Raw genomic sequence first — 15,453 nt, 5'->3', positions numbered from 1 at the left:
AGAACACAGCATCCTTTTTATGGAAATTCCATGTCTGTTTTGTTGCCGCATATCTCCAATGTAACCACTTTCTTCTAGATTTGTCTTTTTTCTTATCACATCTCTTCTTCTGTAGAGATTAAATGCTCAATGTGTGGAAGGGCGGTCAGACTTCACCTGCATATTATTTCCTGTAGGTTCTCCCTATGGAAGAGTTTGAGATATACAAAAACAAGAGATGGTATTTTAGGCAGACCTGTTATTCAGAACCAGCACTAATAGGCTCACAGGAGGCAGGAAAGTGAGCCATAAACCTTCAGTTCAAGGAACAGCCAGAAAAGAGAACTGGTCTAAAATGTCTGAAACCACATTTCTAGATCCCTTAAATCAGTTGAATTTACATAAGCTTGGATGTATAATTCAGTGGATCTGCTCTGTTTGATGCTAAAATATTGGAATGAGGCCCTTATCAGAAGCATAATGCTGCATCTTTCCCTACCCATAATTCAGTGGCAATCTCACCTCATTGCTCAGCCTTCTATACTTAGACTGCAGATATGCCAACTAATGCATTTCAAGAGACCTGGATGCTTAGGCCTCTTATTGCCAGAGTTGAACCTGAACATGCTTATTTTTAATTAATTAATTTAATTTGTTTTATTTATATACCGCTATTCCAAAGATCATAGCGGTGAACAGCAAGTAAGCTAATTAGCAAGTAAGCTAATTTGCCCCCAACAGTCTGGGTACTCATTTTAGCAACCTCGGAAGGATGCAAGCCTGAGTCGAGCTTGGGCCCTTTTGCTGGTCTTGAACTCGCAACCTTGTGGTCTTGAGTGAATGGCTGCAGTACAGGCATTTAACCACTGCGCCACCAGGGCATAAGCATTTTAAATACCATGTGTGGAAAATTTTTTCAAAGGTTATTAATTTCCTACATGGAAACCTATTTAGTAGGAGATGATATAAAAACATCTGTGGTCAGACAATAATATCTTACACATCTGTAGATAAGCTAAGGCCTCACTTTATTTGTTACTCTGGCTAGGAAAACCCCAGGATAAGTTCCCCTTATAAGTTCAAAATGACTGGAAGGCAAACAACAATAACAACAAGAGAGCATTACATCTGAAAACAGTTTCTGCATATTTTGTTATATGACAATATTTTGTAAGAAATTTTCAACATTCTTAGAGCTGCTTAACATACATTGGATCCTTGTTATACGTGGGGTTTGGTTCCAAGATCCCCCGTGTATAACAAAATTCGTGTTGCTCAAGACCCATTAAGTATAATGACATAGCAAAATGGTGCCCTAATAAAAAATGGGACATCAAGGTAAATTTATACTTTTTTGGAACATTTTCAACCGTATATGCTTGAATCGTGTATAAAAAACCGTGTATAAGAAGGGCCAACTGTACTTGCAAATGTCACCTTATATGGTGTATATTGTTTCATTGTAAAATGTTCATTTCAACCAGTTGTCTTACTTAGCTTAAACTTTAATAGAGGTTATTTATCATAAAATCCTAGAATTCTAGAGTTGGAAGAGACCACAAGGGCCACCAGTCCAACCTCCTGCCATGCAGGAAGTCTCAATCAAGCATCCCTGACAGATAGCCATCAAGCCTCTGTTTAAAGACCTCCAGGGAAAGAGACTCTACTCACTCCGAGGGAGTGTGTTCCACTGTCGACAACATTCCTTACTGTCGGAAGTTCCTCCTAATGTTGAGGGGAATCTCTTTCCTGTAGCTTCATCCTTGTTCTGTGAAGGAAGCAGGCTGGGAGGACGGAAGGCCGGGGCGGAGGGGTAGAAGCAAGGAGGTCGGGGGCGGGAGAAGACTGGGACGGATTCGAAGCCGCATGGTTCCCACTTGGGATTAATCGATTTATTTCTAAATTGATTCAGCCCTAAAGACCCAGCGAAAAACCAGGGACTTTTGATGCAAGTTAAATGGGTCAAAAGCATGGCCCTCCTTCCCGAATTGCTTCAGCATTCGGGTTAAGTGAGAACCATGCTCGTTTAAACTGATCAAACCGAATGATGATCTAGTTTAAAATCATATGGGAATGCGTTGGTTGTTCTTTAACATCTCTAGCAAGCCGAGTTCATTGTGCGCTTTAGCTTTTCTGACTTTAATTATTTTATTTATATTTTCTCTTTGTAAGTCCTACCTCTGTAGATAGAGTACAATATGGTTATTATTCCAGTTAAATAGTTTCAATTAAGTATGTAAACTTTCAAAGTTTTGGCCCTGTAAAGCCAGGTAACATTCCCAATCAGTTAGGCAAGCTTCATGATTGTATAACTTTCTTGCTTCACATCTTGGGTGCTTCCCTGGGGTACTGTCTCAGGGACTGAAGTTCTTAGTATTAAAAGAGACTTGGGCTCATATACAGTTCATTGAGTTTTCTTGGATGGAGACAGGGATTACATTTGGAGGGACACCATGAAAGCATACTGAAAAGGGTACATATGAGAATAACTAAGAGATATTAAATTGGCTCAGTTGTAGCCAACATCTGTTCTCTGTATAAAAAAAATTCCACCTGAGATGCCTTTTTCTGTTTATACAGCTTTACTGGTGTGTGCACTTTTATTACTACCCAGTTCTTGAGGAGCCCTTCTTCTCTTATTAGGCTCTATGGGCACTCTGCCACTCAACTTTTTGACTGGGCTAGTTTATTTGTTGAGCTGTGAAATAGAAATTGTTTTAATTTCCCATAGGTTCTTAATTTTCACCTTGCTACTTTGGACATTTGTGTGGTGTGAAGTTGATGTAGTTGAATTAGAATCTCAGTAATTGAACCATTTTCTTACATATTAATGCCAACAACTAAATAATTTAAAGTGTCCTCCACATTGAGATATTACTTACCATTTTTGTCAGTCCGCTTGTATGCATGTTTTCCACCTCTGCCTCATTTTGAAGCTCAAGGGGGCTTAAGCAGTTAGAGTTCTACAGGACATGTGCCTACGTTGGTGGGATGATGCACCTTCATATAAATTGAGGATGGCTTTTCAGTTAACCTCAGATTCCTTACTTGATAATATAGTCATCATGCAGCAAACTGCAATATAATAAGAATAATATCATAATTAATATAATAATATATAATATATTTATATATTTCCCACCTCTCCCTGTGGATCAAGGCGGGATTATAACAATAGAAACAACATTCATATAAAATACACTCAATAAAACAGTAAAAACCGCTATCAATATAATACATAGACTAAATCATCATTTAAAATACACATCTTTCCAGATAGTGGGGTATTCTAACTCCTTTGCAGATTGGGTGGATAGGCCTGCCGCAAGTACCATCTTAAAGGCATCTAAGTGGTAATGAGATGGATCTTCTCCGGCAAGTCATTCCATAATTTAGGAGCTAAGGCAGTAAATGCCCTGTGGGAAGTTTGTTGTTAACCTGTTGTTTACATACTCTAATAAGTTCTTCCCGGTGTTCTGAGAGTGCCCAGGGGAGTAGAGGCATTCCTTCAAGTAACTCGGGCCCAAGCCATGTAGGGCTTTAAAGGTAATAACCAACACTTTGTACTGTGCCCGGAAGCTAATCGGTAGCTAGTGAAGAGATTTTAATACTGGTGTTATGTGATCTGATCTAGATGATCCAGTGACTGATCTGGCTGCCACATTTTGCACCATTTGAAGCTTCTGAACTTGGTACATAGGTAGCCTCACGTAGAGCACATTACAGAAATCTAAATGAGAGATTACCAGTGCTTGTACCACTGCTTCAAGGTCCTTTTGGTCCAGGTAGGGACACAGTTGGCGTATCAACTGAAGTTGGTACCATGCACTCCTGGCCATCATATCCACATGGGATGATAACTGTAAAGATGGGTCCAGGAATACTCCCAAACTGTGAACTTTATCCTTTAAGGGAAGTGTGATCCCGTCTAGGCCTGGTTGACAAAATTCCTTCCCTGGACTTGGGGTACCTATCGCAAGTACCTCCATTTTCTCTGGATTTAACTTGAGTTTGTTTTCCCTCATCCAGTCCATTACGGGAAATATAAATTATTATTATTATTATTATTATTATTATTATTATTACCGACCCAAGGCAGGCATCCAGAGGAGAGATGCCATCCTTAGTCACTGCAGCAGTCGGAGACACAGAGAAATAGATTTGGGTATCGTCAGCATACTGATAACATTGCGCCCCATGTCTCCGGATGATCTCTCCCAGCGGCTTCATATAAATGTTAAACAGCATGAGGGATAGAATGGTGCCTTGAGGGATGCCAGATGTCAGCTCTCTCCTAGAAGAGTAACTGTCCCCCAGCCTCACCATCTGGAATCTGCCCAAGAGGTAGGAGTGGAGCCACTGGAGTGCAGTGCCCCCAACACCTAACTCCCTCAGGCATTCCAGAAGGATACCATGGTCTATGGTATCGAAGGCCGCTGAGATGTCCAAGAGCACCAGCAGGGTCACACTTCCCCCGTCGATGCCCAGACAGAGATCATTGACTAAGGCGACCATGGCAGTCTCAACTCTGTATCCCACCCTGAAGCCGATCCAGATAATCGGCTTTATCCAAGACAGCTTGGAGTTTGGAGGCAACTGCCCTCTTGATGACTTTGCCCAAGAATGGTAAGAAAGAGACCAGTCTATAATTGTTTCTTACCATGGGATCTAGGGAGGGTTTTTTTTTAAAGCGGTCTTACTACTGCTTGTTTTAATTCAGATGGAAATATTCCCTTCTGAAAGGATGCATTAATTATAAGTTGTAATAATATTTTCATTGCATCCCCTCCCTGAGCAGCCAACCATGATGGGCAAGGATCGAGAGGGTACGTCGTCTTCCTTACATTTCCAAGGAGCTTGTCCATCGGTATTTACAAACTCAAAATGATCAAGTTTAATACAGTCCATGGAATCACTGGACACCTCTCTTATTGTTTCTGTCATAAGGCTGGTGTCTAGATCAACCCTTATCTGAGAGATTTCATCCACAAAGAAGTCATTAAAAGCATCACAGCAGGCCTTAGTTGGTTCCAATAAACAGTTCAGGGTGGGACACAGTTGAATTAGGTCTTTAACTACCCTGAACCAGCTCTGCTGGACGAGACTCTGCAGACGCAGTACGTGTAGCATAGAAAGAGTTATTTGCTGCATCTATTGCCTCTCCATAGGAATCCAACATGTTCTTATGACGTGTATTGTCAGATAAATGTTGATGTTTCTGCCAGCAGCGCTCTAGTCATTGTGCAGCCCGCTTCATTTGACGCAGATTTTTTGTGTAACATGGCTTTTTATTTGAAGCGGCCTGGAAAGGATGCTCGGGAGCGATAGTGTCTATGGCCCTGGTAAGATTGTTATTCCAGGAATCAACCAGGGCTTTGACAGAATCATTGTCGTTCCCAATCATAAATCCTTCTAGAGCTTCCTGGAACCATTTGGGTTCCATCAGCTTTCAAGGGGGGACCATTTTAATAGGTGCTCCACCTATTAAGGTTCCACCTAGAGGGCTGTAGGTAGTAGCCTTCACTCCCATTTTAACCAGAGAGTGATCTGCCCATGACAGGGCAGAGATCTGAACTATTTCTTCCCACGGATATTCCTGATCCGTACTAAAGACTACATCGAGTGTATTACTAGCACAGTGTGTTGGACCCGAGACTATCTGGGACATGCCCATGGCTGTCATGGAGCTCATGAACTCCCGAACTGCACCTATCAGATCTGATGAGCTGGCCTCGAAGGGGATGTTGAGGTCCCCCAGGACCAAAAGCCTGGGAGACTCCAACACCAGCTCCAAGACCAGCTGTGTCAGCTTGGCCAGGGAATCTGTTAGACAATGAGGTGGACAGTATACAAACAGAATCTCTAGACTGTCCCTAGCCTTCAGGGTCAGGTAAATACACTTGATGAGCTGTTTTCTGGACAGGTCTCCTGGTCAACATGATGGTACATTTATGGACCAAGGCTATTTCTCTCCCTTGCCCACTTTCCCTGACCTGCTCCTTGAGAGCCTTAGCCCAGGTCACACTACTATCCTCCCCCAGCCAGGTTTCTGTAAAACAAGCTAGGTTGGCATTCTCCTCTGACAAATAATCGATTATGTGAGATTTGTTTCTCACTGACCTGGCATTACAAAGGAGCAAGGTGAAGGTCTATGGTATGATTGGGACGACCCTCGGTTCTTTTGGGCTAATGGGGTAAGTGGAAGATAGGATAGATTTCAAGCTTCGATCTCGTCTTCCCTTGTATTTCATGCCCATCCTGTTAACGCTGTATCTCCCATTGCCCCACACTACTCCAATTGGCGCACCATAGCTAGAGTCTACAATCTTATAATTTTCCCCATCTGATGTTTTCATTCCCTTCCCATTCCCCTGTTCCTCCATTAACAGATGTGATAATAGTAATACCAGTATGTAAAAAATCAGACTTAGTGGTTGTTTCACAGTTTGACTTCTGGTTCCTAATTGAACTGTTTCCGGGGGGGGGGGGGTCGTCTTCCAATTGATTTGATGGTAATTATTATCTGCCTTTCAACAACTGATCTGCTGGATATAGTTCTAATTCAATACCAGTATATTCCAAGAAGGTGGTGGAAGTGGTAGGGATATTGATCTCTATCTCCACTTCTTCTTCTGCTACAATGAACCACCCAATCAGTTCAGGATAGATATAAGTCCACAGCATGGTGGGTGTGTTCTGGCGCTGGCGCTTGGGTTTCTGGGGCTGACTGGCAGGCCAGCTTGGAAGGTGCCGCTTCCACCAGCCCCTCCCCCTTCTTTTTTTAGTTCATTGGTATAGAACTCATCCTACTGTCATCCAGTTATATGAGAATGTAGTTCAAATCAGATTCTATTGTTTTTAGCATCTTTAAAAGTGTATAGAAATTGAACACCTTTGTGGAGATGAGTCATATCATTATAGTAAATATTGATGACATCTGTTGAATATTTTTATATTTTTATAGTTTATCAGTGTTGGCCACATAACCAACACGTAGCAAGTGATAACATCTGGTGCAGATTTTTGTATTCTTTAGTTTATTAATGTTGACTACATAGCCACAAAGTCATTGGTAACCCTTCTCTTAGACCCAGCACGGTCAGTGTGTATGCAAGAGAGGGCTTTCTCAATAGTTTAGGCATCACAAGGAGGCCAAAATGTCCCTCTCCTTGTCTTTCTGTCAGTAGGCTAAAACCTTTTTATTCTGACAGGCTTTTAAAATGGAAATTTTTAAAAGAATGAGTTAGGTGGTGCTGTATTATTTTAACTGAACTGTCTTTAATAGCTTTTTTCATTTTAAATTGCATTTTATTCTTTTAACTTAAAATTTGAATTGTTTTGTTTTAATACTGTGAATAGTTTAATTCTGTTTTAATTTTCACTTTTATATGTTTTTAATTGTAGTCTCCATTCTTGGGAGTAAGGCAGGATAAAAAATTTAAATAAATAAATACAATTATTTTAAATTGTGAGCCTCTTTAAGTCTCAATGGGGGGGGGGGGGAGCAGGATATAATACAATAGAATCAATAAATAAAAATGCCCTAGACAGGTTTTTCATAGAAAAATCTCTTAATTCCCTTCTTGTTTTTGTATGACAGGGCCTTAAACTCTGGAATTGAGTACTACTGGGACCAGCTGAATGAGACCATCTTCACTGTGCATTCCAATAGCAGAAGCACCGAGCGGCCTGGGTAAGTCTCATGGAGGAGTGCAGAGCTAACCATTCATTGTGAGAGTACATGCTGTATGCATGCTCCCATTACATTTCCAAGGATATTTTCCACTATATTTTCATCTTACTTCCTCTTCAGATGTTTCTCTTTTGAGTTAAACTGTTATGCTCCCTCTGGCACTTGACTGACACCAGATGGTATAGTACCAGTGGCTGTATTTGGTCAGTGCATAGTACAGATTGAAAAATTAAACTACCTCTGTCACCACAGTCCTTCTAGCTGTCAGTGATACTCTTACTTACATCATTTGAAAATAATATGTGCTCTTTATATGAAAACATTACATGAAATTAAAATAAATGATGTGGATGATTATGGACTTATTTCAGCCTAAAACTAAGATCTAGTAGTCACGGTATGGGATCTGACAGTCATGGTAAAATACAGGATTAGACTACTGGTCATACCTGTCAGGATTTGAAGTGTTAAAACACAGCACACAGGGAAATGCTTGATGTGTGTGTGTTTGGCCATGAGCATTCAGCACAGTGGCAAGGCTAATCATCCACAGCTGATGCTCATTGGGCCAAGGACACTTCAATGTCCAAGTGCAGGTAGCCATGGATGATGAAACATGTGTCTGGATTGAAGAGGAGACACATGGCATGGCTACACACCTGAACTCACTGGGTTTGGGAGACCACATGGTGTGGAGACTATATAAACCCAGGGGTTGCAAGGGTGTGGTGTGGGTTTGAAGTAGGAGTTTCGATTGGTATGTTGTGGAGTTTGAGAGATCTAGTATTGTATTATAGCACTGTGAATAAAGGACACTTTGGGGACTTTTGTTTCTCTGGTGGTTTATCAGAAGAAGCTACAGCATCGGTTTGCTGTGTGTCCCTGGAGGTTCCTGCATTGCTGCAGTTCCTGGAAGACATCCAGTTGCTGTCATCTCAACTTGGACTTTGGAGCCACGCTTCGGCCTCTGGAAATTTGCCAGCTCTGCTCCAAGGCTCTGATTTAACCCCAGGACTCGTTTGAGTTGCTGACAAGGGTTGTTGGACCCCAGCAGTTGCGCTGACAATACCTTTAATCAAAATCAACTATACAGATAGAAAAGTAGAAGATACAGTAACTGAATACCATCTGGATAATTCTTCATTAGGATGCTAATGGATTCCTGATAAAATTGTGGAATGAATGACTGAGAGTCTGTTTTCAAGTCTGTTCAGGTTTGGCATATTTTTCATTCAGTTCTGATGTGTGTGTGTGTGTGTGTCTTTGTCTCTCTTCAGAACTAGCAGGGCCACATGGAGGACAGACAGGGACATGGGTCTAATGAATGCCATAGGCCTACAGCCACGAAACCCAACCACCTCTGTGACATCACAGGGCACTCAGACTCTGGCTCCTCAGCTTCAGAATGCAGAGACACAAACTGAGAGGGAAGTTCAGGAGCCAGGAGGTTCTGCTTCAGGGACTACAGAAGGTAAGATAATGTATGCTAGTAGCAAAATACCTCTTTCTGCACACTGACTAAGAGAACCTGATACATTGATATTCTTCCAAGAGGAATATATGTGCACATAGAACAGACAACATCTTGTATGTATGAAAGGTCAGTTTGAGGATAATCCTTGCTAGTTTAGAGGGTGTATGATTAGGAAATACTTTGCTTAAAAGAAGCTTAAAACTTCACAGATATCTGGCAACCTGTGGCATTATCTGTTTGTTTGTTTTTCTCTTATTTTTCCATAGATGTTGGATTAGATTTGCCAGATAGTTCTTCCATTTCAGCAGTGTCCTTCATGAAAGAATTTGTTGCATTAGGTCATGAGAAAGCTGTAATATATGCTATTTTATCTTTCACATTGATTTTTTATCCCATTTTAGATTATGGAGCTCCATAATGATGATGCCACACTTGCCTGGAGTTGCATAAAAGTTGCTTGCTCTGTATATCTGTTCCATTGAACTATAAATAAAATTTGGGTTCATCATTCTGCCATTGATAACTGTTTGTTTCAAAGGCACTGGTGAAGCTGGAACTAACTACTACATAGGGTGCTATACCATTTTCTGCCTGTGCAATACGTCTCTTGAGGGGGCAGCCCTTAGCAGCTCCAATTTGGCTTTTTGGAGCTGAAAAGGTTAACATAACAAAACAATATATTTTGGAACATGGAAAGCCCTTATATAGCATGGTGACTGAAAGTTTTCTGGTAGATCCTATGTACTGTTTGTACTAATTGAATGTTCTATAGCATTTCATATGAAAATGTAGATGCATATAGTGATAGATCCATGAGGCAAGCACTCCATGTTCACACAAATGTTAGTTGCATGTCAAATAAAATACCAATGAGCACTTCTGAAGAAACACAAACTGTGTTCACTGTCATCTGCAAGATAGGACTTAAATATTACATTATTCAGAAAGATGTCCACTAGATTCTGCTGACTAGTGACAACTTCATACATTGATTTTTGTGTGGGTAAACCTGTTATGTAAACCTATGATGTATATTCACATGTAGAGTGCAAATACTGCAAATATGTATTTTTATAAATGAGTACATTTGAACAAACTCAAGTTTCCTTCTCCATGGTATGCAAAATGTACCTCAGGTATCATGAGTCTCTTGTTGTGTTGTTGTTGTGTATTTTCAAGTCATTTCTGACTTATTGCAACTCTAAAGTAAACCTATCACACAGTTTTCTTGACAAGATTTGCCCAGAGGGTTTGGAAACCAATGGGTTTCCATGTCTGAGTGAAGACTTGAATCTTGGTCCCCAGAATCCAATGCTCAAGCCATTGCACCATGTTTGCTCTCCCTTAAGTGTCTACCACAATAAAAGCAGAAGAGGCATTATAATTTGTAATTCAGGGCTTGCAAACTCTACTCAAGTTCTAAAAACAACATATAGTGGAGGAGCCCAAACACACATTGTTTTTGGCAACAACCTTTTCTGCTACTAGTACTTCCCTTTGCAAAATGTGCCCTTTGGCAAGTAATGAAAATCGCCACAAAAATGTGTGTGTGTGTTTGTGTATGTGCCTTCAATTCTCCTCTCAACTTAAGATGACCCCATGAATTTCATAAGATTTTCTAAGAGGTGGTTTTGCTAGTTCCTTCCTCTGAAACAGCCTAGCTCTACAGCATCTGGTATTCATTGGTGGTCTCTCATCCAAGTATTAACTAGAGCTGACCATACTTGGCTTCTAAGATCAGATGAGAGCTGATGCCTTAAGGGCATTATTTGAGGATTTATGATTTAAATGCCAGCAGCTTCTTCTAAACATACTTATACTGCTGGGCACTGAAATTCCCAGTTCTTTCCAGCTTAATCTGCTGAACCAAGAGTCACTGGGAACTTTTATTTCCTTGGCACCCCTTGATAGGCCATGGTTTTTCCCCAAGGATTTTCTATGAAAGCTTGAAAAACTCTGGCAGTTACAAGCCTGGGTATAGGTGGAAGCTCATCCATTGCAGTAAAAGTAAAGAGATACAGTATGTTCTGTGAAATAACATGGTTGGGATTCAGAAATTCCTGATTGAATATCCCAGAGCCCCCACAGTCTGGAATCTTTGGAAGTGGTTGAATTTACTTGTAAATTTAATAATAATTTGTTTTATTAATATACTGCTATTCCAAAGATCATAGCAGTGAACAGCAAGTAAGCTAATTAGCAAGTAAGCTAATTTGCCCCCAACAGTCCGGGTACTCATTTTAGCGACCTCGGAAGGATGCAAGCCTGAGTCGAGCTTGGGCCCTTTTGCTGGTCTTGAGCTCGCAACCTTGTGGTTTTGAGTGAATGGCTGCAGTACAGGCATTTAACCACTGCGCCACCAGGGCTCCATTGTAAATTGGAATAAACATTCCCTGTAGCAATTCCCCAGGAGATTTTGTGGATTAATTAGTATTTGTAAAGAGCTTTGTTGATGTAAATCATTAGGAGACTGAGTGGTATTGGTGGCACTCAGCAGGACAATAAAATACATTAGTCTGGAAGGTTTTCAGTGACTACTTTGAATAGAAAAAGAAGAATCGTATATTAAGGATGAACTGGCTTGTACATTTTTAAAAGAAAAATCTGCTTTGCCAGAGCAGACCTGAAGAAGGGCATATTTTTTAAAGATGTGGATTTTGTGTGGAAAGAATGAAGTATAGCATCAGCAATGGGTCTTCATAAATTGGTAAATGCAGCCCATACTCCTTCCTCTCTAGGGCTCTGAAGAGATTGTCTTTCTGAGAGTCTCTGCTTCTTCTTTGGAAGGATGATGATAATGTGAATAAACTTATTAAAAGTGAATCCCTCTCGTACAGATGTTTCCTTTTGTGACAGTTAATTGCTATCTTGTGTACTCTGTAGCTTGCGAAGCTTGCATCAATCAAAGAAATGTAAGTTTCGACAAAGATTTAGAGAATGACATAAATAAATGTTTGTCTCAAAGATCTCTTGCTGCTTAAAAAGAGAATTTAACAATATAGAGCAGAATCCACAATGAGTCCCATTGATTTCAGTGATAGCACATGCTTAATTATTCCAGTGAAAGTAATGGCATACAGAAGTGCTTAGTTTAGACTGGATCATATCTACTATGCTTAGTATTTATCAATCTTGGCCACATTGTAGTCTAAAGCCATCAGAATACAAACACAATAGTGTCAGTGGAACCATAGAGGAGAACCATAGAGCAGAACTTACCAAGTGCATGATCCCTAGAAGCCATAAAATCATTTATGAATTTATAATAAGAGCAATCTTTTTCATTTTCAGATCAAATTTCTTAATAAACCAGCCACAGTGAAGAGAAGCAGTGCATCTTAATTTCCTAATCCCTTTAATACTCAAGAGTTTCTTCCATGATGTAGATTTGTAGGCAAAATAATAAATTCAATTTAATAATTTATTACAGTCATAGACCAGCATGAAAACAGAAAGGACAGTTTTTACCACAAGCTGCTTAAAACAAAATAGCACAAAATAGAATAAACACATAAAATTCACATTTAATAATAATGTTAAAAATAATAAGAAACCAAAAGGTATGTCAATCACAACACTCTCCATAAACCTGAGATTTGTACATAATCCATCTGGCCCCACATGGCTCCCACAACTACCTGAATACTAAGAAGTCTATTTGTCGTTGTTATCTATTGCTGATTTATCATCTCTCTATGGGTCACAACCGAAGTCACAAAAAATCTAGTGATTTTATCCATGATCTCTGCATCCTGGTCGGCAAGCAGAACGGAAGGATAGAATTCTTATGTTCTGTCAGGAATATTCCATAGAATAGGTGTAATTAAAGCAATACATCCTTTAGCAAAAAGTTGCAGTATAAAAGAAGATGGCTGAGAATTTCTACCACCTCATTTGCACAGAAACAAATGCACTTCTGCCATGGGATCATCTTATGTTTTACCTCCAATAAAGCAAACAGTGGCACATGCTAATGTAAAACCTTTCTTGTACTTAGGTATTGTAAAATAATTGGGGCAGCAAAAAGGTTTTCTAATAATTCCAAGAATATGGAGTATTTAGTGACTAAACTAAAGTGATTTTGTAACTCTGAGTTCCTTATTTGTTGTTTGATGACAGATTTAGCGTTACTGTAGCCAAGTACTATTAAAGCATTAGGTGTAAACCCATATGCTTAATATGAAGGTTTCTTATTTAGTAACTGTATATCTGCAGCTAGCATTAGAGGAGCCCGCCCAAATGGAAAAATGGTTTTGCCAGTAATTTAATCATAAGAGTCCAGGCCTTAATGGGTCTCCGTGTTGATCGGGCTTGCTTCACGATGCAGTTTGTATTGGAAATATGGGATGGCATATACGCTTCTGAGAAATTTCATCTGTCACACTTCAGAAGAATCAAAATTGTTATAAATACACAATTGCAAACTGTACAACATGGATGCGAAGGTGATCTGACATAACATCTATCACCCTATTGATTTACGGAGGTGGTATGGCAAAATATTATAAACTGATGTACAGCATGGTGTAGTTATGATCCTAGAATTGAATGCATAATCACTCCTCTTGTAGCACATTCCATTACCATGTTTGAGATGAAATCTTCTTGGTAACTTAACACGGGTGGAACATTACAATTTTTTTTCCCTGACATTGCATAAGACGGCATTTAATATACCATCAGCTGGATGCACAACAGCTGCCAGAAAGCACTGGATGCAGTCTTTCTCCCTCCCATACCATTGGCCATTTACCCTCCTGGCAAAATCAGGGAGTCCAGGTTCACTTTTGTTTCAAATTCATTTTGATCAAGAATATAGTACTTTACAGTCATTTGATTGTTGGATGATCATTTTGTGAAACTAGGGCTGGAAATAACTGAAAATTTTTAGAAGGCAAAGTGTGTGGCGGAGAGCTACAAACGAGGTCATTTAGGAATCAGAAGTTAATTGTACCACCTTTCATAAATATGCTGGCAAAACTCCATACTCTGCCAACTTTAAATAGGATCTCAGCCTTTGGATTCAAAATTAAATGTTAACACATGTAGGAAAATCTTTTTGCATATAAAATGGTTTTCATTGCCTATCCCTTGGGAGTTGATTCTTTTACAGATTCCTTTTCATTAGTTGCCACTTCTACAGAATCTATATTTCTGTTATGTTATTTTAAGTAAAATTAAATAATTTTGAAGGGCTGATCTGATGGATACTTTATGAATTTGTCTCAAAATGATGTCATACTAGGCAGAAAAGATTAGAATTGGTAGCACACACTGATGTCTTGGCTTTTAGGATGAGATACTGTGAAGTATTTGTATGCATAACAAATAGGGATTTTAGGGGTGGGAGGGGCTTTGAGGAGTAGATAAGTTTGAAACATTGGACAAACATCCTTTAAAATGTATTACAATCCTTTGAGATTATAGCTCTGGGCTGTTTAAAAGACCCGGTGAACCTATACTCTGGACAGTGTATGACATCCACCTAGAACAAAAGGTAATGCATCTCTGGTGTTTGAAGGGCAGATTTTGTTTTGCAGGTGATTTCTGCCAAAATGAAATGAGAGCAGGTGCTTATCTACTAACACATCTTCAAATGCCTTTGCTTTCTTGTGTTCATTCATTTGTTGGCATAAATTTATCCTTTCTGTTGTGGATTGTCTGCTTTGTCTGGCTATATCTTGCCATCATGTTATCAAGCTGCATAAAAGAACTTTGTGCCTCAAATTAAACTTTAAATACTGTATTTTCCGGCGTTCAAGACGACTTTTTGACCCTCTAAAATGGGGTCAAAAGTTGGGGGCCGTCTTGTACGCCGGTAACAAGAGAGCCCCAGGAACCCAGTGCACTTACCTGGTTGTCCTGCCAGCTTCCAAAGGGCTCCGGAGGCCTTTGGTGCGGGGGTGCCTCCCTGTGCGCCTTCCAAAAGCCTCTGGAGCCCTTTGGAAGCTGGCGTTTTGGGCATCAGCCCCTAAACTTGGCTTGTAGTAGGCCAGGGCACTGCCTGCATGCAAGGCAGGCTTTGAAGGCCTCACAACATCCTGGGGTAAATAAAATAAAAATTAAGAGAGAGAGAGAAAGAGAGAGAGAGAGAGAGTAGTTGAGAAATTAGATATATAGATAGAGAGATAGAGAGAGAGGGAGGGAGATAGATAGAGGGGGAGGGAGGGAGGGAGGGAGGGAGGGAGGGAGATAGATAGATAGATAGATAGATAGATAGATAGATAGATAGATAGATAGATAGAGATAGGGCGATAGATAGATAGATAGATAGATAGATAGATAGATAGATAGATAGAGAGAGAGA

At 40.0% G+C, this 15,453-nt stretch overlaps 1 protein-coding gene across 1 annotated transcript in view; it reads left to right on the top strand.

Annotated features, from left to right (window-relative positions):
* Window positions 1-15,453, top strand: part of AMBRA1 (autophagy and beclin 1 regulator 1) — a 346,870-nt gene that overhangs the window by 320,891 nt on the left and 10,526 nt on the right. Inside the window, 2 exon segments of the mRNA XM_042446971.1 lie at window positions 7,580-7,672; window positions 8,950-9,143. Of these exon segments, the coding sequence (XP_042302905.1) occupies window positions 7,580-7,672; window positions 8,950-9,143 (287 nt within the window).

The sequence above is a fragment of the Sceloporus undulatus genome, chromosome 1 (assembly GCF_019175285.1).
Source record: "Sceloporus undulatus isolate JIND9_A2432 ecotype Alabama chromosome 1, SceUnd_v1.1, whole genome shotgun sequence".
NCBI lineage: Eukaryota > Metazoa > Chordata > Lepidosauria > Squamata > Phrynosomatidae > Sceloporus > Sceloporus undulatus.
Note: the sequence above shows the minus strand (reverse complement) of the source record. Positions and strands in the feature narration are given on the sequence as shown.